The 24,296-nt window shown below is 56.8% G+C and overlaps 1 protein-coding gene across 5 annotated transcripts in view; it reads right to left on the bottom strand.

The window, feature by feature from the left end:
* Nucleotides 1–24,296, bottom strand: part of CAMK2A (calcium/calmodulin dependent protein kinase II alpha) — a 30,111-nt gene that overhangs the window by 3,020 nt on the left and 2,795 nt on the right. The window contains exons 2-14 of one of the 5 annotated variants that reach the window (XM_062003130.1): nucleotides 21,391–21,485; nucleotides 17,582–17,641; nucleotides 13,734–13,788; nucleotides 13,366–13,431; nucleotides 11,189–11,261; nucleotides 10,717–10,819; nucleotides 10,104–10,187; nucleotides 9,435–9,529; nucleotides 8,901–9,023; nucleotides 8,120–8,203; nucleotides 6,726–6,772; nucleotides 5,137–5,167; nucleotides 968–1,000 (exon numbers count right to left, since the gene is read on the bottom strand). In XM_062003130.1, coding sequence (XP_061859114.1) covers nucleotides 968–1,000; nucleotides 5,137–5,167; nucleotides 6,726–6,772; nucleotides 8,120–8,203; nucleotides 8,901–9,023; nucleotides 9,435–9,529; nucleotides 10,104–10,187; nucleotides 10,717–10,819; nucleotides 11,189–11,261; nucleotides 13,366–13,431; nucleotides 13,734–13,788; nucleotides 17,582–17,641; nucleotides 21,391–21,485 — 949 coding nt within the window. Of the gene's footprint in view, nucleotides 1–967; nucleotides 1,001–5,136; nucleotides 5,178–6,725; nucleotides 6,773–8,119; nucleotides 8,204–8,900; nucleotides 9,024–9,434; nucleotides 9,530–10,103; nucleotides 10,188–10,716; nucleotides 10,820–11,188; nucleotides 11,262–13,365; nucleotides 13,432–13,733; nucleotides 13,789–17,581; nucleotides 17,642–21,390; nucleotides 21,486–24,296 lie in introns of all 5 variants that reach the window. The other 4 variants (XM_062003129.1, XM_062003132.1, XM_062003131.1 and 1 more) reach the window with 4 other exon arrangements.

Below are 24,296 nucleotides of genomic sequence, written 5' to 3'. Positions count from 1 at the left end.
AAAACGCCAGCAGGTCCAAGCCGTCCTCAGCCACGGCTCTGGGGCAGTGCTGGCAGAGCCCTCCCTGACCTCCGCTCCTTGTAGCCGGGGGCACAAGGGCTGGGCTGGGGAGAGGCTCGGCTCGGAGGAACGGCGCTGCCTTTCCTACCGACGCCTGTGGGGACAGAGACGGGGCAGGTCCGGGGGGCCGGTGGGTTCCTAGGAGCGCTGCCGGAGGGGCAGGGAGACGGGGGCTGTGTGGGGGTGGAAGACACCATGTTGACTGTACGATAAAGAGAGAGATGCACAAATTAACAGCGAGGAGGAGCTGGGATGAGAAAGAGGGGACTGTGCAGGAGTGAGAGAGACCACACTGACCGCAGAGTAGGGAGAGAAATGTACGATAAAACAGAGTGCTTCCAAGACCCACATGGACCACCGAAGGCTGAGACACAGCTCTTTCAAGAAACAGCTGAGCACTACACAGATTTGGGGGGGGGAGGGGGGTACTGACCCCCCATCTCTCTCCAGGAGCCCCATCAAGGCGACTCTGCTAGCGGAGCTAGAGCAATGGCTCTGCTAGCTCTTCCCAGCAGAGCCTTGCTTATGTATTACCCATAATACCCCGATGTAGGTTGGCAAGGTGTCCCATGACCATACAGTCCCCGCAGAGGCATGGAAGGTGTTTCTCCAAGGCTCCTTGGACCGATGCAGCCTGCAGACCTGAGTCAGGAGAACTGGGAGAAACGGCATGAGAACCCATCAGCAAGAACCAGAGCTGGCTTCCCACCAGCCGGTGGCCAGCAAGTGCCTGCACCAACCCTGTTAATGGGGTTTGTGGGTGATACGGCTTTGAGGATGTTCCCTCCAACCCCGCTGTCCCTTCTTCCCTGCCCCGAGGTAAATTCCAAAAGAAAAATGGGGGAAGCTGGAACGTGTGGAGAGGCCCAGCAATATATCAGCATTGAGGAAGACGAAGGACACTCACCATTAACTGAACGCTGGAACTGGACTTTCTTTTCTGGAAAAACAAGGAGAAGAGATGGAACAGGAAGAGACACAGAGTGAGAAAGTCAGAGAGCGGCACGTGAGAGGCAGCAGCTCCTGAGCCACCCTTCGTGGTCCTTGTGGAGGGGGGTATGAAAGGCACGGGGCAGGGGGCAACCTGGTGCTCCCAGAGGGGTGTGCCCCTGGCTGTGGCACTGGCAGTGCCATGCCAGCTCCCTCCCCACCGTCCTGCAGGCACCTTTCACTCCTGGCCTGACACAGTGTCCAGTGCTGCTTATCGCAAGCACCTGGCTAGTCCAAAAGGGAGTCCCCTAGGAGTCAATGAGCACTCTGGTGGCTCTGAAACCAGACCAGCAAGCTCACAGCAACGGGAGTGGGATGCCAAAAAGATAAGGCAGCCCCACCACCTTGACAGCCCTGTGCCAGCTCTGAGGGTCACGCCAGTGTTTGCAGACCTTGGAGCTGTTCTGGGTGCCTCTGCCCATGCTGCTGACTAGTGTGGAGATGCTCAGGTGGCTTTGGACTCAGATCAGTACTCAGCTGGCTGATGCAAGGCCAGCACGGCTGTTGCTACTCCATCCCGCAAGGCAGACACACCGTGTGGGAAGCTGTCCTGAGCATCGCTCTAGTGCTTTAAATCAGGACAAGGCTCCTCCAAAGAGAAGACCTTACGCACATATTTATCTCCATCCTTGACCACTACCACTAGGCTTTAAGGCTTTGGGGTTGGATAACCCCATTGCCACATTTCAGCTCGCGATCCCAGACTACTTCTGGATTATCCTTCCTCACTGTGCTCTGCTCCTTGTCTCCATCTTTAAGACAGGGACGTACACGCTGGCCTCAGGCCCTTTCTCCAGCTCCCAGGGTGACAGGGAGTGCCGGTGTGCTGGAATCAGAAGCTGCAGTGCCAAATAACAGAGTGTTTTACCGGCGTATTTAAGGGGGCACCTGGCCTGCCTGTCCTGCAGAGGGAAAAGCACCACACAGAGTGCAAATCTCTTGGAAAAGTCCATAGAGCAACCCATTAGGGTGCATGGGTGGGCTGCAGTATAAAAACTGCTGATCTCCTTCCCCCCTCTTTGTCCCTTTCATTGTCCCTTTCACACCCTAACTGGCTCTCACCAGCATCATCACAGAGTTTCCCCCTCTGATGCTGCAGCTCTCCCCTCCTTCACTTAGGACAACCCTCACCCCTCCTTCACGGAAGCAACAGATGTCCTAAAGGGCAGAATGAGCTGTGGCATTTTGGAAGGAACCTCGTGGGAAACAGAGCTGCCGGAGCTGAGCTGTCTGCAGGAAGGGCTGACAGCTTCTGCTGCCCAAGGACGTGAGACGGGGCAGTAAACTGCAGAAGTTTCAAGACGCAACAGAATGCAACACAAAGCAGTGACCGCATCGAGTCGGGACATACAGGAACAGGATGCAACACGGGGCAGTGAGCTCAGTCATTTAGGACGGAACAGGATGTGACATGGGGCAGTGAATTCATTAGTTTACAATGTGACGAGATGTGACACTACACGGGGCAGTGAAGGTATTACAGCTGCTGGGACCAGAAGACTTCCCACAGACCCCACCACAGGGCTCCAGGGGGATTTTTGGTCCTCTGAATGCTTTTAGTAGGGGAGGAACCTCCTTGGGAGAGTATTTAGAGCCCCCTGAGCCTGGGCTAGCACAATCCCAGTGCTGGAGGGCTATGTGGGCAGGCTGGAGGGCAGCACCAGCAGCCTGCATGGCTTTGGGCAGGACTGGCAGGAGTGGCTGCCCGGGACCTTCCTGCTGTCATGGGAATGCTCAGTTCAGCAAGTTTCTCCAAATGGGGACACAACTTTTCCAATAACAAACCACGCCACACGGTCTGGCTTACAGCCCTGCTCTGAGGAGGCAGGACCATCCCTTTCCCACCTTCCCACTCACCCAAGGGAGATTTCCAGGTTCCTTTCTCACTTTTCCAGCAAGAGGGAAAGAAATGAACACTATACAGCAATGCCCTGGCACCTGCCAGCTGCCCACCGTGGCCACTAAGGCTTTGCCCAGAACAGCCAGCCTCTCTGTGCCCCCTGAGGGGTCACACCATCAGTCCTCCCAGGCTGAGCATGGCAATGAGAACCGGGAATAGTAATGCTGAAGGTGGTCAACACAAGTAAACTGTTGGGAATGACTTTGTGTCTACTTTGTCTTCTCCTCCTCTACCTTCCTGGCCATCTAGCCAGACTGTCTCACCTCCACTTATGGGAAAGAGGGCAATATAAAACCAAATCCATCCTCCAGATCTTGTACACCCTCTTGAGATGAGTGTTGGCTGGTAGCCTGCACTCAGGATAAAGCCTCCCCACTGCTCCCCACTCACCAGTGAGGGGCTGAGGACTGGGGAGACAATCAGCCTCTGACCCTGCTCTGAAACCAGACCCTCCCTGCTGAGTTTCGGTGACAGGCCAAAAGGTCGTTTACCCAGCATTTGGCTACAACAGCAAGTGTCCCTCTTCCCAGAACAATGTCCACCCTCAAAGGTACTTTGAAAAACAAGAGGGAGTATTGTGATCAAGTTGGGCTGGCAAATAGTTTTCCACCACCATGCCATCCCTGCAATGCTGGACATGAAATTCAAGCCCATTCATTTCTGAGGGAAAAATATATTCAAGTCTGTGTCTGATGAGGCCTCTCCATCCTTCAGTCTCTCATTTTACAGCTTAAAATTGTCCACACCTGTGCTCCAGCAAGTCACACCACCAAATCAGGTCTACCTGTGGTGTCACTTCTCTGGTGACTCCGAGAAGCAGCAGAGGACGGGCCAGCAGTGGCTGGCAGAGGGTTTGCTGTGAGGCTCGTAGGATCTATCCCTTCAGTGCCAGCACTGTTGTCCAAAACTAGCAATCCTGTCCAGAAAGCCATGTTCACGTGACACCACAGGCCAAAGCTCCTCTCATGGCAATGCAGGCCATCAGCTTCACGTTGCAGAGAATGGCCTTTTGTAGAGCTGAACATGGATTTGGAGGGTTGTGCATGGTCTCAGACCTTGCAGGCTTGGCTGCTGGGTCTGGAAGGAGTGGGAGAAAGACGAGCCAGCGCCAGACCTCTGGCTCCACTGAGCATTTTAACTGAGGGAAGAAGCCAGACGATGCCTCTGCTTTTCCAAAACCCTGCACCCTCACAGTCCAGCTGCTAGATCCCTATGAAAGGGCCAGAGGAGGAAGAGCAGCAGTGCTGCAGTTGGGCCCTCAAAGCTCTGCCTGGCACTTTGCACCTTGCCCTGCAATGGGGAATGTGACCACACCAAGCTCTTCCCTGCTCAGTAATTGCTCATTTTCATGAAGGGAACAGGCAAGGAGAGAAGACCCTTACATGGGTCATAACTTCCCACTGAGGAGCCAGACAGAGCTCACTGACCATTGCTAACAACCAAATCTCCATATCACCAGAACAAGCTGCTCAGCAGCAGGATTTGGATGCTTTCAGGAGCCACCTTGTCCTGGAGAAGAGCTGTGGTCTCATCTCAGAGAGGCAGGAGAACCTGGCGGCTCTGCAACTGAGGAAAAAGGTCCTCCAAGCACCATCTCATTTTTAGAGCATCAGCAAGCCCTTTGCTCTGTCAAGCCTCACCAAGTTCATTTGCTCCACTTGCACCGGGCCCACGGTGCCAGCAGTGCTGCAAAGAGGGTTAAAGGCATCCATGTGCCACTCAGCAGGACACCAGCCCTTGGGGTAGGATGGGACAGGAGCTGGGGGATGAGCCAAGGCAGTGGGATACGTGTGGGGGTGAGTGGGAGATGCAGCCACCCATCTCACCGGGTGGCTTCTACCAGGCTGAGGCCGTGGCTCTGGGCTGCAAAGCTGCCTCCCAGCCCCTCCCCCTTGCTGGGGATAACAAGGGGCAAGCGCATTTTGCGGGCAATGAAACACCCCCCATTGCACCCCTCCAGCAGCAGCTCACTTCCTCCGCTCACTGCCCTGCCAAGCCTCCTCTGCACTGCTGCCCTGGCAGGAGCCGAGCTGGTGGCACAGGAACACAGTGGGAGAGCCAGGCCAACAGCTGCCCTTTAACACGCGGGGGGCTGGGGGACCACCAGCACAGCACAGCATCGGACCCCCACCGCCACCGCAGAGGTGGAGGGGCAGCAGGGACAAAGTGACGGGGAGGGGGCTTACCTTCACGCCGTCATTCTTCTTGTTGCCACCACTTTTGCCTCCTGGAGAGAGGAGGAAGGAGGTTAGCAGAGCCAGGCAGGGCACCAGGACCAGGAGGGCGAAGATCAGCAGCATGGTGCCGGGCAGCAGAGCGGTGAGACCCCGCGGGACCAGCTAGTGGGTTTTGTCCTCTCTCTGGCAACCCTCAGCGCAGCAGCCGGGAGCTCAGCAGGGACCTCACCGGCACCCTCCCGTCCTGCCCCGGCAGGGCCAGGGGCATGACCCGTCTGCCAGCGTCACACAGAGTCCTGGGGCTGGCTGGGAGGGAGATAGCGAGCAGGCTCTGGCCGGGGGTGCAGTGGAATGGGCTGCCTGCCTGCCGCCCTCTAATTTTAGCCCCACACTGCCTGGATCATGTGCTGCCGGCCCGCCAGCCCGACAGCTGCAGCCTGCATTTTGACAATGATGAAAAGCAGACGCCCTCCCTGGTGCCCACCTCCGGCCGCTGGCCCTGCCCCGGCCCCCCAGGCTGCGCGAGCTGTCCCCAGCACCCCCGAGCAAGGGAAGATTGGTCGGACCCCATGGCCTGCCAGTCCCGCCGTGCTCCCGGGCAGGGGGCCCGGCCAGCCCCTGGGCTGTGTGTGGGACAGGCGGTGCTACGAGAGATGCTGTTGGATTTCCTGCCCTTTGATGCTCCACGTCCGCTGCGTCCCCCAGCAGGGCCTGACACCAGATCCCCCGGCTGCTGGGCTCCTCCGGCCCTGCTGCACGCTGCCCACGAGTGCTAAATGTGTCTGCACGATCCCCTCACGACAGATGCAGATACCAGCCCTGGCAGTGGCCCTCTCCCCCAGCACTTGGCTGGGCCAGCAGCCCCCATCTCCCCCTTGCCCACATTGCTAACCTGACTCCTGGAGTGCCTCACTGAAGCACCCCGAGACACCAAATTGCTGCCACTGTCCTGCTGAGCCAGTGTGCTGGGCTCAGCTGGCTTGTCTCACTCCTAAGGCACTTCTGCCAAGGGCATCCCCAGCACTGGAGGTGATGGCAAACAGATGAGCCCTGCAGTCAGCTTGTTCCTTTTTGGTTCCATGCCTGGGAATCACGGGGACTTGCTGATCCCTGCCTGTGACATCCTGCTGCAAGGCTCGCCCCTGGGAGGGCCAGGCGGGAGATACCCAAGAGACCCTGCTGCTGTCTGGCTGCAGTGGCACCCAGGGAACTTTCTGACACTTTCCTAGTGCAGAGGATGCTCTCTCTGAGCCACAAACCTCTCCAGGAGGACACAAAACCAGCTGCCTTGAGCCCTGGCTGCTCACGGCACCCACATCCCCACCTTAGCACAACCCAGACGGTTGGGCTCATACAAACCCCAAAAAACCTCTGGGGACCATTTGCACCTCAGTCAGACGTCTTTTCTCTGGAATGCCAAGCCAGCAGCCAGCCTGGAGGTGCCAAGAGACTTGGCCTGGACTACCATCCAACACCACACATCCCCAGAGGAATCAGGCTGCAGTCTCCATGTCACTCAAGGCAGAATCAGCTCTCCTGGGATCCTACAGATATTTCCTAGGCACCCTGTAAGAGGAGAGGAGCCCCGGAGATGGCACCTACCGGAGAAGTTCCTGGTGGCCAGCATGGTGGTGAGGATGGCTCCCTGAAAGACAGAAGGCAGAAGGGTGTGCTGGGCCCCAGCCCCCTACATCCCCACCACTCCCCCTATGCCTGTGGGGGAAAGCCCCACTCATCACCTGTCCCCAGATCACCTCGCTGGAAGCAAACTGGCCCACAGGCTGATATTCTCTTCCTGTCATCAAAACCCATCCTCAGTACCCAACTCTGTATCCCCAGCACCAGGGCATTGGGTTGCATTCTCCAAAACTGCCTTCCCTCCAAGATTAAAGGGATATTAAATATCCCTGGGGTGCATTTCAGTCTCATTCTACCCTGCCCTGGATGCACCAGGACGCCAGTGACTGGGGCAGCTGGCGGCAAGGGGAGCCGCCGGGAGTGGAACTGGAGTTAATGGCAATTAGAGTCGTGCCAGTGGAGAGCAGCAGGGCAGGGACTGTTCGTGGGAGGCACACAAAGATCACCACTTCAGAGCCATGCTCATAAAAATGCCTCTCCTTTTCCAACTGACTCTATGAACTAGTTGCTCAGCGTGTAATGAGATTGCTTCAGACTAATTGCTTACAATAATGGATTACTATTTTGAAGCATATGCCTGAACTAATTTGATTACTTGTCTAGCTGAAAAGTAATAACAGTTTATAGCCAGTTTCTTTTCATGATAATCTTGTTAGCAGCCCGCAGCTGTACTGCTCTGTGCCATGCCATGCTCAGGCCTGGAGCACTGCTGGCTCCCACCACAGCACCTATCAGCATTGACCCTTCTGTGGCTCTGGCTCTGGCTTTGGCTCTGGCTCTGGCTCTGGAGGAGGCATTGGGATTTCCAGAGCCCCTTCCCAGTGCTGTGCTGCTGGCTGAGGGGAGGTGGGTGCTTCAGGGAAGGGCTCCAGCTCAACTTGGAGCCTGGGGAGATAGTGATTTCAGATGTCCAGGGCACAGCGGGGAGGGAATACATGTGAGGCTACTGGTATGGGTGATACAGAGCTTTTTGCCCTAAGAATCACTTTGTTGCTTGGCTGAAAAGTCATCTGGCAAAAGGGTCTCACTGTCCCTCCCAGATCCATGTCCCATCCCAAAAAGGATCTTTCTTGACACTGAGTCCACTGGGAAAATCCTCACTCACCCTAGTTTCCAAGGCAGCTCATGACCCAGTTCTTTCCTTCACCATGGCTTGCTTCTATGCACTTGAGATCTCCAGCCAGATGCAGCCACCACCCCACTCAGTCTCTTCTTCACAACAGGGATCCTCAAATGCCCATTAGCCCCGTAACGCTGACCCAGTGATACCACCCTGTCCTTTCCCACTGGGGAACAAACCCACCAATGACCCCATTGCACATTTTCCATCCAGCTTGGAGTATAAGAGAGTTACCTTCAGCTTCCTCCGGGCATTGAACTTCTTCAGACAGTCCACCGTCTCCTGCCTGTGCATGCATGATGCCACGGTGGCACGGTGCTGGGGGGAGAGAGAACTGGCTGAGCACAGGCACCAAGGGGCACAGGGGTCTCCTGGCCTCGCTCCCACATGGGTGACGTCTCCCACAGCCAAAGCACAGACTGAGCTGCTGGCAGCAGCAGCAGCAGCTAAAACTTTAATAGGCAGTGGGAGATCACAGCTCTGGAGTCAGTAGGATGTCTCTGGCAGTGGGAGGGTTTGGAGAGAGCTAGCTGCCCCTTGACTTAACCCCCATGGTGTGGAGTCCTGAGTGAGGCCCGTGGACTCCTCTCCTTTTAGGAGCTGATTCAGAGAGAGAAATGACAGCCAGAGCAGCGAGGGAGGGCAGGGGATTGCTGCTGGAATGGGTGGATGGATAAACATGAGCCTGCTCCCACCACCCCTGAGGAAAAGCTCCCCCAGCATCGCGTGACACCAAGAAGCCAGCCTGTCCCCAGCAGGCTGGGTACACGTGTGTCCCTCCCACCACCAGCTCCCCTGGGATATGCTGTTTGCATTCACACTCTGGGCTTTTCTCTGCTGTAAAGCCTCAGGGAAAAAAGCTGCTTTGAGAGCACTGAAAGGAACCATGCCAGGAAACCATCTTCCCAGGATGGAGAAAAGAGCCAGACAGCATGCTCGGTAACATGTGCTTCCCAGCAAGATGTTCTCCCCTTGCAAACCCACACATCTCTAGATACCAGACCCTTGAACTCACCGATATCCAGGGGTGCTTCAGAGCCTCTGCTGCCGTGATGCGCTTGGATGGGTTTATGGTCAACATCTTGTTGATGAGATCTTTCGCTTCAGGAGTGACCGTGTCCCACTCAGGGGAGGGGAACTGCCAAAGCAAAGAGTCTGGGGTAAGAAGTTGCAGGGAGCAATAGAAGGAGCAGAAGCACTTGTGTTGGTTCTCCTGCAACCCTTTGCTCCAGCCCACAGGACAGGTTGGAGAGACAGTAGCAACTGGAATGATCTGCCAGCTGGAAAACTGGAGAGCAGGAGTGGAGGGAGAAACGTGGAAGGGCCAAGACAAGAACTATCTGTCCTGCAAGTTTGACCTGAAACATGCCACTGTGTGAACCTGGACACAGCAGCTTGGCCAACCCTCTGTGATCAGAGCAGAGCAAAGAAACTTGTTCCCGTCTGTCTGAATTTGTCTTGGTCACACCTCAGGAGCAGCAGACTGTAAGGCAGGAACAGCAGGAGAGAGGGGAGACTGTGAGAAAAAGAGCAAGACAAACCCACTCACATCATAAGCCCCAGCCTTGATCTGCTGGTAGAGTCGGTGCTGGTCTTCATCCCAAAAGGGCGGGTACCCAACCAGCAGGATGTAGAGGATGACGCCTGCCCAGGAGAGGAGAACGTGGCATCAAGGAGAGAGTTCATTGCTGGAGGTATGAGCGGCCCCAGCCTGAGTACTGGCCCAACTCAAGCAGAGAAACTGAGAAATTAGGGAAATTAGGAGGATTTGTTCCCTGATGACAAAGGCTTGTTGGTGGGTGCAGCTCCACGCTGACGTGCTCAGCAGCTGAGGAAATGCTTGGCTCCAGTAGCCACCACAGCCTCAAGCCACGTGCCCCAGGAGGGCTGGGCAATGCCTCCTCCCCATCTCAGTGGAAGAAGGCTCCCAAGGCTATAGTTGCATGGAGGCATTGGCTGACCTCACCAGCACCATGGGGCAACAGAGCCATCCTTTGGCCTGCCTGGGGGCTTCAGGTAGCAAGGGGGCTGATCCTTCAGAGAAGGATACCACTGGGCTGGGAAAGAGGGTGCTGCTCTGAGGACAGCCCAGGGTAATGTGCCACATCTTGGGTAAATCCTGCACCCTGAACCTCCCTGAGACGTGATCTGGGAGTTGCTGGATCCCAGCCTGCCTCATCCCTCACAGCCCCTGGCATTGCAGCCCCGGCTGACTTACCGCAAGCCCACAGGTCCACAGCTTTGCCGTAGGGGTCCTTCCGCAGCACCTCGGGGGAGAGGTATCCCGGGGTGCCAGCGAAACCTGGGACAGACAGCCCTTCAGGCACTGCTGGCAGACAACCCCATCCCCACACCACCCCTCAGCAGTGCCCAGGGCCAGGCCAGGCACCACAGGAGCCGGGAGCTCTGTCCCTGGCACGTGTTGACCCGGTGGGACCAGCACTCTTCCTCCAGAAACCCCTGTGACCCATGTGGGCAGGGCAAACCATGGTGTTCTGCCAGTGGCAGCAGCCAGACCCCAGGCTGGTGCAGAAGGCTGGAGTGCTTTGACATGCACCTCCAGCACTTGGAAGAGGCTTTCCTGGTGTTGCCAGCTAGTCCAGCTCACCAGGACATCTCAGTGACTCACTGAGTCCCTGTGGAGCTGTTTGCCCGTGCCCTGGATCAACACTGGTCTGTTTCCAGGGACACAGCTGGAGCCATCAGCCTCTTCATCTGTTGTGCCTCCTGGGCTGGTGCTGCCAGGATGCTCCCATAGGCCAAGGTTCAGGTCCTGGGGATGTGTGTCCCTCCCAGACCAGACATGCCAACTTTGGGCCAGTCCTACTCACCAAACCATGCTTGCTGGTCACCCTCCACCTCGATGGCAAGGCCAAAGTCAGCCAGCTTGACAGCAGCACCCTTCAGCTTGGATGCCAGCAGCAGGTTCTCGGGCTGTGGGAGGAGATGAGGGTTGGAGAGGAGAGAAAGCCTCCCATGTGCTCTGCTGTCGTGGAGGGGGCTGCCCAGCACAGCACAGCGGAAGGCCAGGGCTTTGCATGTGCTCCCCAAATGCATTGTCCAATCTGTGTCCCAGTGTCCCCAGATCCTCAGAAGACCATGCACTTCAAGGACCTCCCTACCCCTTCTCATGTTGTTTCACCCCAGAGTTCGTCTCTGCTCAATGGCTTTGCAGAAGCCCTACACGGTGTTCCTATCTGCTGTTTCAGCTGCCCTGAAGGACACTGGGCATTGCTCCACAGAGTTTGGATTGTACATAGTGTCCCCACGTCCACCCCCAGATGCCTCCCCTGCAGCTCTTACCTTCAGATCCCTGTGGACCACCCCCATCTGATGGCAGTGCAGGACAGCTTCCAGGATCTGCTGGATGCAATGGCTGCACGAGAGAGAAGGTGGCTTACAGAAGTGACCATGAAGCAGTTTCCTTAGACACTTCTACCTGGCTGCATTTCACACACCTCTGCCCCACTCCTGACATGCTTCCCACCAGCCCTGCAGCACAGCTCAGTGTGCTCCTCCACCAAAAGCCACACACCCATTGAGAGCAGCTGTAACCCAGAATCACAGAATCTTAAGGGTTGGAAGGGATCTCGAAAGATCATCCAGTCCAACCCCCCTGCCAGAGCAGGGCCACCTAGAGTAGGTCACACAGGAACTCATCCAGGTGGGTTTTGCATGTCCCCAGAGAAGGAGACTTCACAACCCATCTGGGCAGCCTGTTCCAGTGCTCCCTCACCTGAATAGTGAAGAAATTCTTCCTTGCGTTTCTTTGGAACCTCTTACGTTCCAGCTTGTAGCCATTGCCTCTTGTCCTATCATTGGGCATCACTGAGAACAGCCTGGCTCCATCCTCCTGACACCTACCTGCCCTTTATGTATCTGTAAACATTAATGAGATCACCCCTCAGTCTCCTCCTCTCCAGCTGAAGGGCCTCAGCTCCCTCAGCCTTTCATTATAAGGAAGATGCTCCACTCCATCATCTTTGTGGCCCTGTGCTGAACTCTCTCCAGTAGCTCCCTGTGCTTCTTGAGCTGAGGGGCCCAGAACTAGACACAATATTCAGATGTTGTCTCACAGGGCAGAGTAGAGGGGGAGGAGAACCTCTCTCAACCTACTGCCCACAGCCCTTCTAATAAAGCCCGGGATGCCATTGGCTGCCTTGGCCATTGCTGGCTCACGCTCATCCTGCTGCCCACTAGGACCCCTAGGTCCCTTTCCCCTACACTACTCTCTAACAGTTCATTCCCCAGCCTGTACTGGTACATGGGGTTATTCTTTCCCAGATGCAAGACTCTACAGTTGCCCTTGTTGAATTTCATTAGATTTCTCCCCATCCAACACACCCCATCACAGTGAACAGCAGCCTCCTCTGACAGGGTGGCTTTAGCCACGTCTGTTCACTCTCCATCTAGTTCATTAAACCCCAGCTCTGCTGCATGCGTGAGAAGGGAAGGGAATAAGACTGAGGCGGTGATCACTTCTGCTCCAAAGCAGCTGTGTGCAAGGCAGCAGGTCTTTATTTACATGCATTTTATTTTATTTGTATGACACTAATAAGTGGATGGGTTGTTAGCGGATTCAGCACAGGCAGCCCATTAGATGAGATTGCTTTCTGCTTAGCAATAAGGGATGTTTCCGTCCAGATGGAGGTATCGTATCACCCCCTTGGACATTTGTACTGGCTACACTTATCCTGAGGGCAAAGCCAAGAGGCACAGGGATATCTGGAGACTGAAAAGGGCCAAATCATGTCCCTTCAAAAAAAAAAAAAAAAGAAACAAAGCTAAATGCTATCCCCTGGCTAAGCTGCAAGGACTGAAGGTTTGGCTGAAACGGTACCCAGCTCCCTGCCTCTGCAGCAGGGTACCTAGAAAGTGCCAGTGAGAGCGTGGGAGGGAGTAGAGCTCCAGCACGTCCTCCCACCCAGCTTGTCTTGACTGTTCCTCCTCGGTGCTTTCAAGTGGTAAATGCCAGAGAAACGCTTGCAAGTGGCTCTAATGTCGCTGCAAGGGGAAAGGGTGATGAGTGGGGGTGTCTGTGCTATTCCACTCCTGTCTGGGGCAACAGTCTGATGCTGGGCTTCCTCCCTGCAGCCTGGGCATCCTGCCTGGACATCCCCATTGTCCCCCATCTGTGGACACTCACTGCCCTCAGCCCGGGAAGCCCTGATGCCTTGCTCCTTTACAGGGAGGTCAGATGTGGGCTGTGCCATCAGCCCTGGGAAGGAGGTGGCTGGCAGCAACCTGGCTAAGGGTTCCAGCCCTTTGATAACACAGGCACTTCTTGGCACTGGAGCCAAGTGAATTAAAAAGACCTTGGTTGGGGAGATTTTTGCACTATACATCTGGTTTATCATCACACACTGTGAAATTCCTCCCAACATGGAAGGAGCTCGTGCTGCAGAGAGCTCGTGTAGGGCATCGGGATGGAGCAGCTCGGGGGAGAAAGGGCCAACTGCCCAGCATATGTGGGTGCTCACCTGGCATCTGCCTCGCTGTAGTACTCCCTGGCCACGATGTCCTCAAAGAGCTCACCGCCGGTGACTCTGCAGGAAAATAGGGGGTCACACTCGGCCACCTCAGTGCAACACACAGGGGAGGTGGGTTGGTGCCCAGCATGCTCAGCCCTGGCAAATCCAGTCCCCTCCAAAAAGCCACTGCACTGTACACATGGGGAGCATGGGGGTGCAGGGCTTGAGGGACCCAAGCTTGGCTCAAACCCAGACCACAGGAAGGGCTTGGGTGAGGTGGAGGACCAGGGAAAGCTGGGGGGATGCAGGGTGCAGCACCCCGGGGGTGAGGCATGCAGCTGCCAGGGGATGAAGGGCTGTATTTAGCCATTACTCACAGGTCAAATATCAGGTAGTGGTGGCCCTCTTCAGAGATGCTGTCATGGAGCCTCACTGTGGCAGAGACAGAAGGGTTACAGCGTATGCCTGACTCCCACCCCACTCCCCAGGATGTCTCTACTCCCTCTTGGGCACAAGCAGGAGGGTGGAGTGGGGCTATTCCTCCTCCCTCCTCTTCTTACTATTGCTGCCAGTGGGGAAGGAGTGTCTCCTCTCACCGAGGGGGGCCCAGCCATGGCTCCAGCCTTGGGCAGTGGTGCAAGGCTCAAAGGTCACATCCAATTCAGGCCCTGCCTCAGGCTGGTGCCTGGCACAGGTCCCAGGCAGCTGCTGGGCTATCTTGGGTACTGGGCAGGCTGCAGGCACAGGTGCCCCCAGCCCTCTGCCCCATCAGGAGAGGTGCCCAGGCAGCCAGGGCACTGGACTGTCAGCCCTGGCACTCATAGGGCTTTTTTTGTTTTCTGCTGGTGACCTTCCTTCTCTCCTTGGGAGGCCCGAGGTTGGGGATATCCAGGGACACCCAGGGGATGAGCTTCCCTCTGAGGAAGGTCTCTCCCTGTCTCCTCCCACAGGGCTGGCATCTTGCCCTGCTCATCACATCCAGGGGTACACTCTGCCCTCAGGCAGGTCTTGCCAGGCACAGACATGCAAATCTGTCACCCTGCAGCTGGGCTCTAGTTATTCAGACTCAGAGCCCTGCTTAGCAGACGTGCAGCCAGGGGACACAAGCACAGGTAGCATCTGTAAGTACAGATTGGTCCGGCATCCTCTGGCCCCCACACCACATTTTGTTCTGATTTCCTTGAGGCTGTAAATGGTTAACCCTTCTCTGCTCATCTAGAATCAGCCCAACACAACTTTCAACATCCTCGAGGTCTTTGGAGAAAGAAACGTTCAAGGGATTGATTTTGGAGGAATTTTTGCTCACAGCCCATTCTACTGCAGCTAAACCAGCAACATCCTCTGGACTTGAGCCTGAGCTGGGGAGACACCGAGCCCCAACACGGGGTGCAGACACTGTGCTGCATTGCTCTGACCTCCCAAGGCAGCAAACACCACTTTGCCAGCCCTGCCCTTCTCTCCAGGCTCCGTGGGCAGCTCCAGCTGCTGCTAAGAGCGAGCTGCCCAAGGCATTGACCTACTATGGCCAGGCTGGGAGGCACAGGAGGTCTGCTGCTGAGCCATACAGCATCTTTCTTCTTGGTTTCTCTCATGATCTTGTCTATTGGCACAATTTTCTGGGCTTATTCCCTTGTTATCCTTCTCCACTGCCAGCCGCCACAGACATCCCCTGCTCCAACACTGCTATCTGCACCCTGTTTTGCTCCCACAGACAATCCCAGGTCATCTGCCCTCCTCTGCTGGAAGAAACACATTTCCCCCTGTTCCACCTCTCCTGCGAGGGACTGAGGGTATTGTGCCTGGGGTCCTGCAGAAGCCAAAGTGTTCAAAGCGGGGTTGGGTAGGTTCAGTGTGGACAAGGCCAGCCTAACTACAAGTAGATGGCCCAGATAAATCCCCTGCTTGGGGGAGTCCCAAAGCCTGTGGCTGCCAGAAGCCGAGAAGATATAAGAAGCAGCAGCTGCTCTAAATATAGCCTGGTCCTGCAAGTATCTGTTACTGACCACAGTCAGGAAGAGCCATGGCCAAACCACTCCAGCTCTGTGCTGGGAGCCAAGGCAAGAGCAAGATAGAGCTGCGGAACTGAGGATCAGACACAATAGAGACCCTGAGTGAAGACTGGGGCCAGGTATAGCCAAAGCTTCCCTGATAAAGCCAGACTTCCCTGCAAGGGGACACAACTTTGTCTCCCTAGTACAGCTGCTGGTGCAAGGGATGTGCTGTGGAGTGCTGGGGAGCTGGCCCTGCCCCGGCTCTCCATGCAGGGCTGTCCTGCGGGCACAGCTGGCTCCAAGCTCATGGCTGCAGCACAGCATCCCCACAGGAGATGAGGGATCTCTCATCTGCAGGGCAGGAGTGAGAAGCCAGAAAAGCCCCTAAGCAGCTGGGCTTCTCCTCTCAAGGAGGGCTGGGGAGGGCTTTTCTGCCTTGCCTTCCCTGTGCTGGTCGGCAGCAGTGGCACAGCTCATTCCTGGGTGGGTAATTAGCTGGTTTGTGCTGCATGCAAGGGAGCTGCCAGCCCAAGTTTCCAGGCAGCAGGAGCAGTGGGGGGAGTGAGAGTGTGGGGTGGGGGGGTGGAGAAGAACCTCCTGGGTATAAATAGCATGGAGATTAGGCTCCTTCACATCTCACGCTATTAACCATTTCCAGGCAGGTGCAGCAGGGTTGCTCTAAGCTTGCCATCTCCACAGGTCATGGACAAACAGCGAGGCATGGTGCTGGGAAGGGGCAGAAGGCCTTGGAGGCTCTGAGGTGTTTCTGTCCCTGGAAACCCCACCAGCCCCACGGGCAAGTGATGGAGAGGGAAGGGAGGAAGAAAGGGGTAGGGAAAAGCTGAGGCCAGGATGGGATGGGCTGCACAGCCCATCTACAGTCCTGCAAGTCCTCCTGGGGTGGATTCCTCCATTTTTAGCACTTTTTGCTGTTCACACATTTTACAGGGTGTTTCTTTTAGGTCTCAGCAATCCCCATGTGTATTTTGGTGCAGAGGAAAGACCCCAGCTGCTGCTGTGGCCCAGGGAGGCTGGATACTCCATGGGTCATTACACCAACAGATACTCTCACCAGGAGCAGGGGCAGGGCAGTGGCCAGATCTTGTGGGGATCCAGGGGAGACCTGGCAGGCAGCCATGTGCCTGAGGCAGATGGAAGCTGACAGGCTTCTTCTGAACTGGAATATTTATGGAGTGGGAGCAGTGTGGCTGGTCCCAGTGGCCACCAGTCTGGCTCCCTGGATCTGCTGTGGCAGTTCCTGGGGACGGATGGATCCAGGTCACTGGGAGAGGTGAAGGGGCCAAGGAGGAACTCAGCAAAGGGGAAACCACCCAGCTCCCAGCTGCAGGATGCAGAGCTGCTGACCTACCCCCTCCCCAAAATCTGCAGGGTGCCACTGGGGTCGGCACGGCACAGGATGCCAGGGAGAGGAGAGGGGATTGATCCGCAGAGCCAGAGCAGTGGGCAGCGCGCTCCCGCTGCTGGACCATCCCTGGGGACTGACAGCCTGCATCAGCAGCACTCTCAAGCCCGTGGTTTTTTTTACTGCAGTTTTTTTTCCCCTCCCCTCTCTCTCTCTCTCTGCTTCTGGCCTATTTTTGTCTTTTGCAGGGGCTCAGGAGTTTTCCTGAAACAGCTTTTCCGAAGGAGGCTACTCTCAGATGGACGGTCGGTGGGAAAGTCTTCGCTTCCCCCCACCATCGCTCCTCCTACACGCCCTGCGCTGCTGCTGCTGCTCCTGCGCCGAGCTGCAGCCGCTTTTTGGAGCATGCAGAGGAACACAGAGCCCGAGGAGGGGGGAGAGGGTAAAAATAGTCCCTTGCAGCATACTGGGGCCCCGCTTCTCCCTGAGGGAGCTGTGGCCAAGAGGGTTAGGTAGGACCTACTGCCATCCCCCTGTGCCCTGTGGAGGCCTTTCTTCCCATGACACTGTTTGAAGATGCTGTTTCCCAGGGAGGAAGAGGAGAGTCAGCTCCATGGATCAACAGGGAGGCTGCCACCAAGCCTCTTCATCTCCAGGATGGTGGCTGGAGCATGAGGGAAGCACAAACAATCGGTGGTGCTGCGGGCAGGGGGGAACCCCCAGTCATGGCAGGGACGTGGGACAGCAGGCAGGGAGTGGAGCTGGGCATGGGCACGGAGCACGGACAGCTTTGCCTGGCTCTTCTCCTGGCTCATAGGCAGATTGGGGTGGCTCTTTTGTTGGCCCATGGTGGGGAGTGGGCCATGCTTACCAATGTTGGGGTGCTTCAGGAGGCGGCAGATCCGGGCTTCTCGTTCCAGCTTCTGGTGGTCTGAAAGAGGCAACAGCCCTAAATTAGGGTCCAGGGAACGGGAATAAACCACCCTCTGCTCCTGCCATGGTCTCTTGGAGATGCTGCCAGCACAGGAAACCTTGGGGTGATGGAGCAGCTGACAAGGAGTAAACCTGCCCTTTTTTATTTGCTGGGTTTGAAGACATGTTCAGCATCAGGGTCTGATGAACAGTATCCCAGCATGGATGTAGCTCCCAGCCAGGCCCCCAGGCACCAATGACATGAGCATTCCTGTGCTTTGGACAGAATTTCCTCGCCCTTCTCTTTGCTGAAAAGCCACCATCAGCTCCTGAAAAGTCCAGAGCTGCCTGGGTTGTTGCTGCCAGCAGTGCCTACTCAGTTTTCTCTCATTCAGGCAAGCACAGGCAATCAGCAGGGACTTTTCTGGCCCTGGATGGTGCAATTTGAACAAAGATCGAGCTGACCAGCACGAGATGCCAAGCTGAAATCGGCTCTGCTGTCCTTCTCCACCTCCATCCGTTTCACACTGGGTCTTTGCTCTCCTACATCACAGGAACCTGCCTCTGAAAATTTCCTTTGCTCTGGTGCCCATCTCCAAAGGGGGGGCACTGGTCCCTCTCCCAGCTTTTGCCAGGCTTGAGGATACAAGACAAGCTAGCTCAGGGCAAAACCAAGATGAGCCCAAAAAAGCACTTTTCTTCTTCTTTATACCTGACCCAGCCACGCTGCATGGAAGTGCTAGCAGGAACCCAGCAGCAGGGAGAACCGAGGCTATAATTAGTGCTGCTCGTCTCTCAGCGCTATCTCTGTTACCTTGCAGGTTCACACCCCAGAGTCTCGCTCTGCATCGAACCAAACCCGAGTGTCTCAGACCGCTGAGCCTTCCCCAGGCTCCACATCCCCCTGCCAGTGACCATGGGGCTTGGCACGGGCAAGTCACCTCCGGGCTTGGGGCAAGTCCCCCAGCCTGTGCAGGGATCCAGGAGCCGAGGGCTGGAACAGCCGCAGTGGCCTCATTCAGCTCCCCACAGCATTTCCCTCAGTGGACAACAACCTCCCCAGGGTGGGAAAGGGACAGGGAGAGGTTGTGGTTTAAGCTGTTGCTTTTAGCAGCCAAAATCCATCATGGGAGGGAGGATAGGGATGGGACAGAGGGACAGTGTGACAGCAGGACGAGTGCTTCTAAGGGGAATGGAGGAGATGCTTTCTGCCTTCTGCCGTGGCCTGTCAGCGATCTTAGGTAAGTGACTGGTTGTCACTCCTTGCCTCAGTTTCCCCATCTGTAGCCTGGATGCTGGGGCCAAATGGCCCATGGGGAAGGCCAGCGTTGCTTATGTCCACTAAAGCTGCTTTGCCTGCTTAGAACAAGCCGGAAACCACAGGGTGAGTATGGCCACTGGCAGGGAGCAGGAGGCTGCCTCATCCCCAGCAGTAGTGTCAAGAAGCCCCCAGCCTCTGGCTCCTCTTTGTACCCTCATAGCCTGTTGCCATAAAAATGCCTGTGAAGGCAAAGATGAAGGCAAAAACTGGCACCAGCAGCATGGTGGGGAGTGCCAGGGGAGCCACAGGGTTCAATAAACCCCAAACGGCACTGGGGGGGGCAGGGAGATCAAAAAAAAAAAACCAGGGGAAATGTAAAAAGGGATTGGGGAGTTTAAAGGGGGCAGAGATGGGGTCCCTCTGTAGGGAAAGGTCACAGCACTGGAGACAACCCTGAGTGGCAGCCAGAAGGGGCTGGGAAAAGTGCTTGTCCCTGCACTTTTGGTGAGGGCTGGGGACTCCAGAACAGGGACTCCCAGGCAGTCCCCAACACAAGGCAGCCTGTGCTCTGGTGGATTTGCTCTTCCCAAGCATGCATGGGTCTTGCTCAGGCAGAGCGTTCCTGCCACGAGCACGCAGGAAGGAGGGCTGGGTGCAGGGAAACAGCCCAGGAATGGGCTCCCTGGTTCTGCGGTCTGCTCTAAGCACCACATGGATACAACCCCTGCATGGGGCTGTGGGCTGCCCAGAGCCTCCCTTTGCTGTGCAGATCTCTGGGACAGAGTTTGCCGGGGCTTTGCACATGGGCAGGGCAGTTGTAACATTGGAACAGAGCAGCAGGGCAGAGGGACAGATAGACAGAAGGACAAAGGGATGGAAGATGTCCCTCAGGCAGAAGGACCCTGCAGAGCTGCCGTGGGTCAGAGCATCCTCCCACCCACGTACACAGCACAGCCACTCTGTGCTGCAGTGCCCCGGAGGCAGTGAGCCACAGCCACAGCCCCTCAACTATCCCACAAATCCAGCTCCTGTTTGCACCCAGACCCCATTTCTCCTCCAAAAACTCCATTTTCTCTCTGCTGGTCCCCCGTGCCTGTCGGCAGCTGGGAGGATGTCTGAAGAGACTCTGGGGAGAGAGACCTCCTACACTCTCACCTTGGTGTGTGACACAGTCAGTGGCACGTCCCTGTGGGACAGCAGCTCCTCGTGTCCCTTTGGGGATGCTCCCAAGCTTGAAGCAGCACCATCCCCTACGCTAGCCTTGCAGAGATGGGGCTTTCAAGATGGCCAGCAAAAGCAGATGGTGGTTTCAGCTGGCAGAGCAGGGAAAATAACCCCAGTGATGTCACTTCAGGGGACAGATAAGCACAGAGTCGCTGCAGGGACTGCACCAACCCCAGGAGGGGATGCAGAGGGGCAAACTGCTGGATCAGGCGAGTGAGGCAGGATGGAGCAGAGGGAAGGCAGTTGGGTGCCGAGGCCAGCACAGCACACCCTGCCCTGGAGGAAGGGAATTGTCTGCATCCCTGAAGAGGGGCAGTGCCGGTGCTGGAGGGAGCAGGGGGTTGCTCAGCATCAGTGCTGTGCCGCTTCGGCAGCACTGCGGGAGGGAGATTGCAAAGCACTCGATTAATTCGAGGTCAGAGATTTCTGTGTTTCAGTTTTGCCTTCGGAGGTGAGCAGTGGCATCAGGGGGGCAAACCAAGGGAGGGAATTAATTAACCCTTCGCAGCAGGGCGATCGCTGCCAGCACCCACCCTGCGCTCCCCGACGCACCCAGGAGCCAGGGACATGCAGCTGCTGCCAGTCCCCTGCATCCTCCTCACCGCAGCTCCTCTGCCTGGGGGTAGAGGGGTCCCTGCCTCGGGGCAAGGGCTGCTGAAGGTTTTCCGTCCCTAAGGAGCAGCAGGACAGCCCTGCCAGCACCTCTGTGCAGACTGCATGTACTACCGGAGCAGTTAATCAGATAGCAGTGAGGGGCAAGGGCCCAGCTCCATGCAGAAACCAAATCAAACCCCTGCTGGAAGGACCTTCTCATTTCATTGATGTAGGTACAGGAGCAAGGAAACCTGCAGCCTCTGACAGTGGTAATAGAGGGGGTCAGCGTGGCCCTCTCAGGGAAGGTGATGTTCTCAAAAGGACTGTGCTACCCAGCACCCGAGGCTGGCAGCACTCTGACTGGCTGCAAGGCTGCAACATGACATGTGGGGGCAGGGAGAGAAATAGGGTCCTACACCTCCCCTGGCAGGTTGGGGTCCAGGAAACCCCCGAGCCCTGGCACAGCCAGGCTGTGGGTTCAGCCCTGCGAGTGGATGGGATGCAGTGAGCAGTCACCAAGACGTCTCCTCAGGATGCTTGATCCATCCATCAAGGAGCCGAGTGTGTACTGCAGTGGAGACAGGGTGGGGTAAGAGGGTCTCCCACATCACATCAAATTGCCCCCACCTCGCTGGACATCAAAGATGCCATGCAGAGGGGAGAGCTTCCTCACTCTCCCTGGCACCTACCTCGAGCAGACAGCTTCTTGGTGTTAATGATCTTGGCCGCATACTCTTGTCCTGCCAACACCTTGACACATCTCCGGACAATGGAAAAAGCACCCCTGGGAAGACAAGAAGCCAGAGGGAGAGGTGAAAAGCATGGCCATGGCTCAGCCCTGATGTGCCTGCAGGGAGAGGGGCAGCCAAGGGATGGGTTCTGGCTGGGGAAGGGGCTTGGAGAAAGCACAGTGGGCTCTCAGTTGGCTTCCCTGCATCACTGTCCTTGGGAAAGAATGGGGGCAGGCACAGGTGATGAATGCAGGATTCACTCCTCCATGCTGCCCTGGAACACTCGAGGCATCATGTGCTTTTTCTCCCAACCCTTCCAGGCTTTGCCCTGTCTGTCCCCATAGGAGACAAGGAGCAGCAGTTTCCCAGGGGCACTGGCTCCCGAGGGACAGCGGGATGGCTGCAGCTGCCACACAGAACTCTGCCACCTCATTTGAGTCCCTGTGTGTGCCTTCGCACGCTCAACACCTCACAGTCACAGCAGCACTTGGTGAAAGCAGGTGTAGATGAAGGGTGCACAGTCCTCCTGGTTGCAAAACTGTCACACAGGCAGGGACAGCCCAGGGCATCCTGCGAGCAAGGCACACCAGGGCTGAGCTGGATGGGGACCTATGCTGCCATGGCTGACACACACATGAGACAATGTGCAAGGGTCTCCTGCAGTCTGGCAGGCAAATGGGTGCTTGAGGTGCTCCAAGCCCCTCTGCCCCTGTGCCCATACCCGAGTCCTGCCAGCATGTTGCACCAAAAGCGCCGGCACGATGCCGGGAGCTGCGGCATTCGTGCACACACACACACAGGCACGCCTCAGCCCTGCTGAGCACAACCTTCCTACCAGGTTCCCTTTCTTGCCAAATCCCTCCAATCACTAAAATAAAAACTATCAAACACAATCCTACCTCCTGCCCCACCTTCCCCTGGCCCCCCGCCGCCCCGCTCCCGCTCCCTGCCAGGGAATAAAAGGCCGCAGGCTGGCGAGCGGCAGCGGATAATTGATTTTACCAGTGGGGGCGGGTGGAGACGGGCAATTTGGGTTTGACTGTGATCTTTAGGAGAAGAGGCGAGCGGCAGGGTGCGGAGGGATGGGGCTGGAGCCCCACCGGAGCCGGCAGCCCACGCGCCCAGCGCCGCCGCACACACCATCGCTCGAGGCACGTGCTGGGCAGGAGCTGGGAACAGCATCCCGGCACTTCCCAGCCTCCCCAACCTGCCAGGTAAGCCTGGCTGCTGGAAGACACAGTGCTGTTAACAAGAGATGCTAACAGGTATCTGTAAGCTGGGGTAATTGGAAAGGGGGGGGGAAATGCTTCCTATGCAGCTTGCCCTGGCAGGGAGAGACCAGAGCCATCTCCAGGCCCAGGGTGCCTCTCTCCCCATCCTGCCGGGAACCCCGCACTGCCCAGGTCTGGGGGGTCCTGTGAGCCCCTCTGACCCATCGTTCCTGTATTTTTCCTCAAGACACAAGTGCTCCTTTTGCAGTGTCAGGGCTGTCTGCAGCCGCCAGCAGGGAAGCCCCTGTGCCCACCACCCCAGCTCAGGGTTCCTACCCCAGCCGCAGCATTTCACTGCAGGACCCAACATGGAGTTGGAGGGATATAGGTGTCCTACACTCCCTGGACACTGGGAAACCCCAGCCACGTGGTTCCAGTGCCCACAGTCACTTGCTCATCCATTTATTCTAGCTAAACCAAACAGGAGGAAAGAGGGAGTCATGGGAAGCAGGATGGAGTGGCCAGGGATGGGATGCACCGCACTGGCAGAGCACAGCATTTCACACCCCGGGCTGCATTCATGGCTTTTGGCATCTTCAGGCCTTTTTATCAGAAAGCAGATGTATATTTGTACTCTGTGGAGCACAAGTAAGACCCTGTGAGTGCAAAGGGAGTGGGGAGACACGAGGCTCTGGGAGGGGTTGCAGGATATCTAGGGGTGCAGCACACATCATAACCCCATCTCAGCCCCATTTGAGTCCTTCAAGGGTTCTGCACTGTCCAGGACCCCGCCATGCTGGGTATTTGACTGAGATGGGTGTTTCACAGGAGCTGTGCTCTTCTACCTGTGCCAGGTTCCTCCCCACGTGGGATCTTCCTGTCCTGGGGGAAAAACCCCTTTTTGGCTCCATGTAAATCCAATGTCTCCTTCCCCACAAACGCAGACAGTCCCTTGCACCAGGGCAGGGTTCAGGGCAGTGCCAGGCAGGGAGCTCAGCCCCATCTTGTGCAAGAAACCCCTGTGGAAGGAGCCATGTCCTGTTGCCTGGCTGTGGGCAGTGGCACGGATCCCCCTTCATGGGCTGCTGGCTCTCAGGACAAGGCTCACCTCAGTCCTGGGGCTCCCGCCTCTGCCTGGCTCCCAGATGCGACATTCATCCCAAATGAGACAGCATGTCCCAGTTTCATTCTGGACAGGCACATCACCCAGAGGGCCATGTGCAGGGACCATGTCTGTGTCTCCCGCAATGGCTGCCATTTCAGAGTGATGCTGAACCCGCAGCCCAGCCACCAGCCTCGTCCCTGCAGCCCTGAGCCCTGGCACTGCTGCCTCCCAGCCCTACAGCCCCTGTCCCTTGGTCCCCTGGGTCAGTCATGACCCCATGCCCCATCCCCATGGCTTCCCTCCACCAGCCTGAGCAGCAGCTTTGCCACAGGGCTGCTCTGCTTCTCCCTTTTTCACACCTTCCCTGCCAGCGCCCGGCTGCGCTGCTGCCGCCCTCCCTCTCCTCAACACCTCCTCCTCCTCCGAGGCATTTCATCTCCTTTCTAGAGAGAAGAGTGTGGGCTGGGGATTTTTTGTTCCTCCATATCTTTCTCTTTTTTTTCCCCCCTCTTTAATAACCCCCCTCTCCTGCAGCTCTGGCAGCGGAG

Source organism: Colius striatus, chromosome 9 (assembly GCF_028858725.1).
Source record: "Colius striatus isolate bColStr4 chromosome 9, bColStr4.1.hap1, whole genome shotgun sequence".
In the NCBI taxonomy this organism is placed as follows: Eukaryota; Metazoa; Chordata; class Aves; order Coliiformes; family Coliidae; genus Colius; species Colius striatus.
The sequence above is the reverse complement of the archived record's forward strand: the minus strand, read 5'-3'. Positions and strand labels throughout refer to the sequence as shown.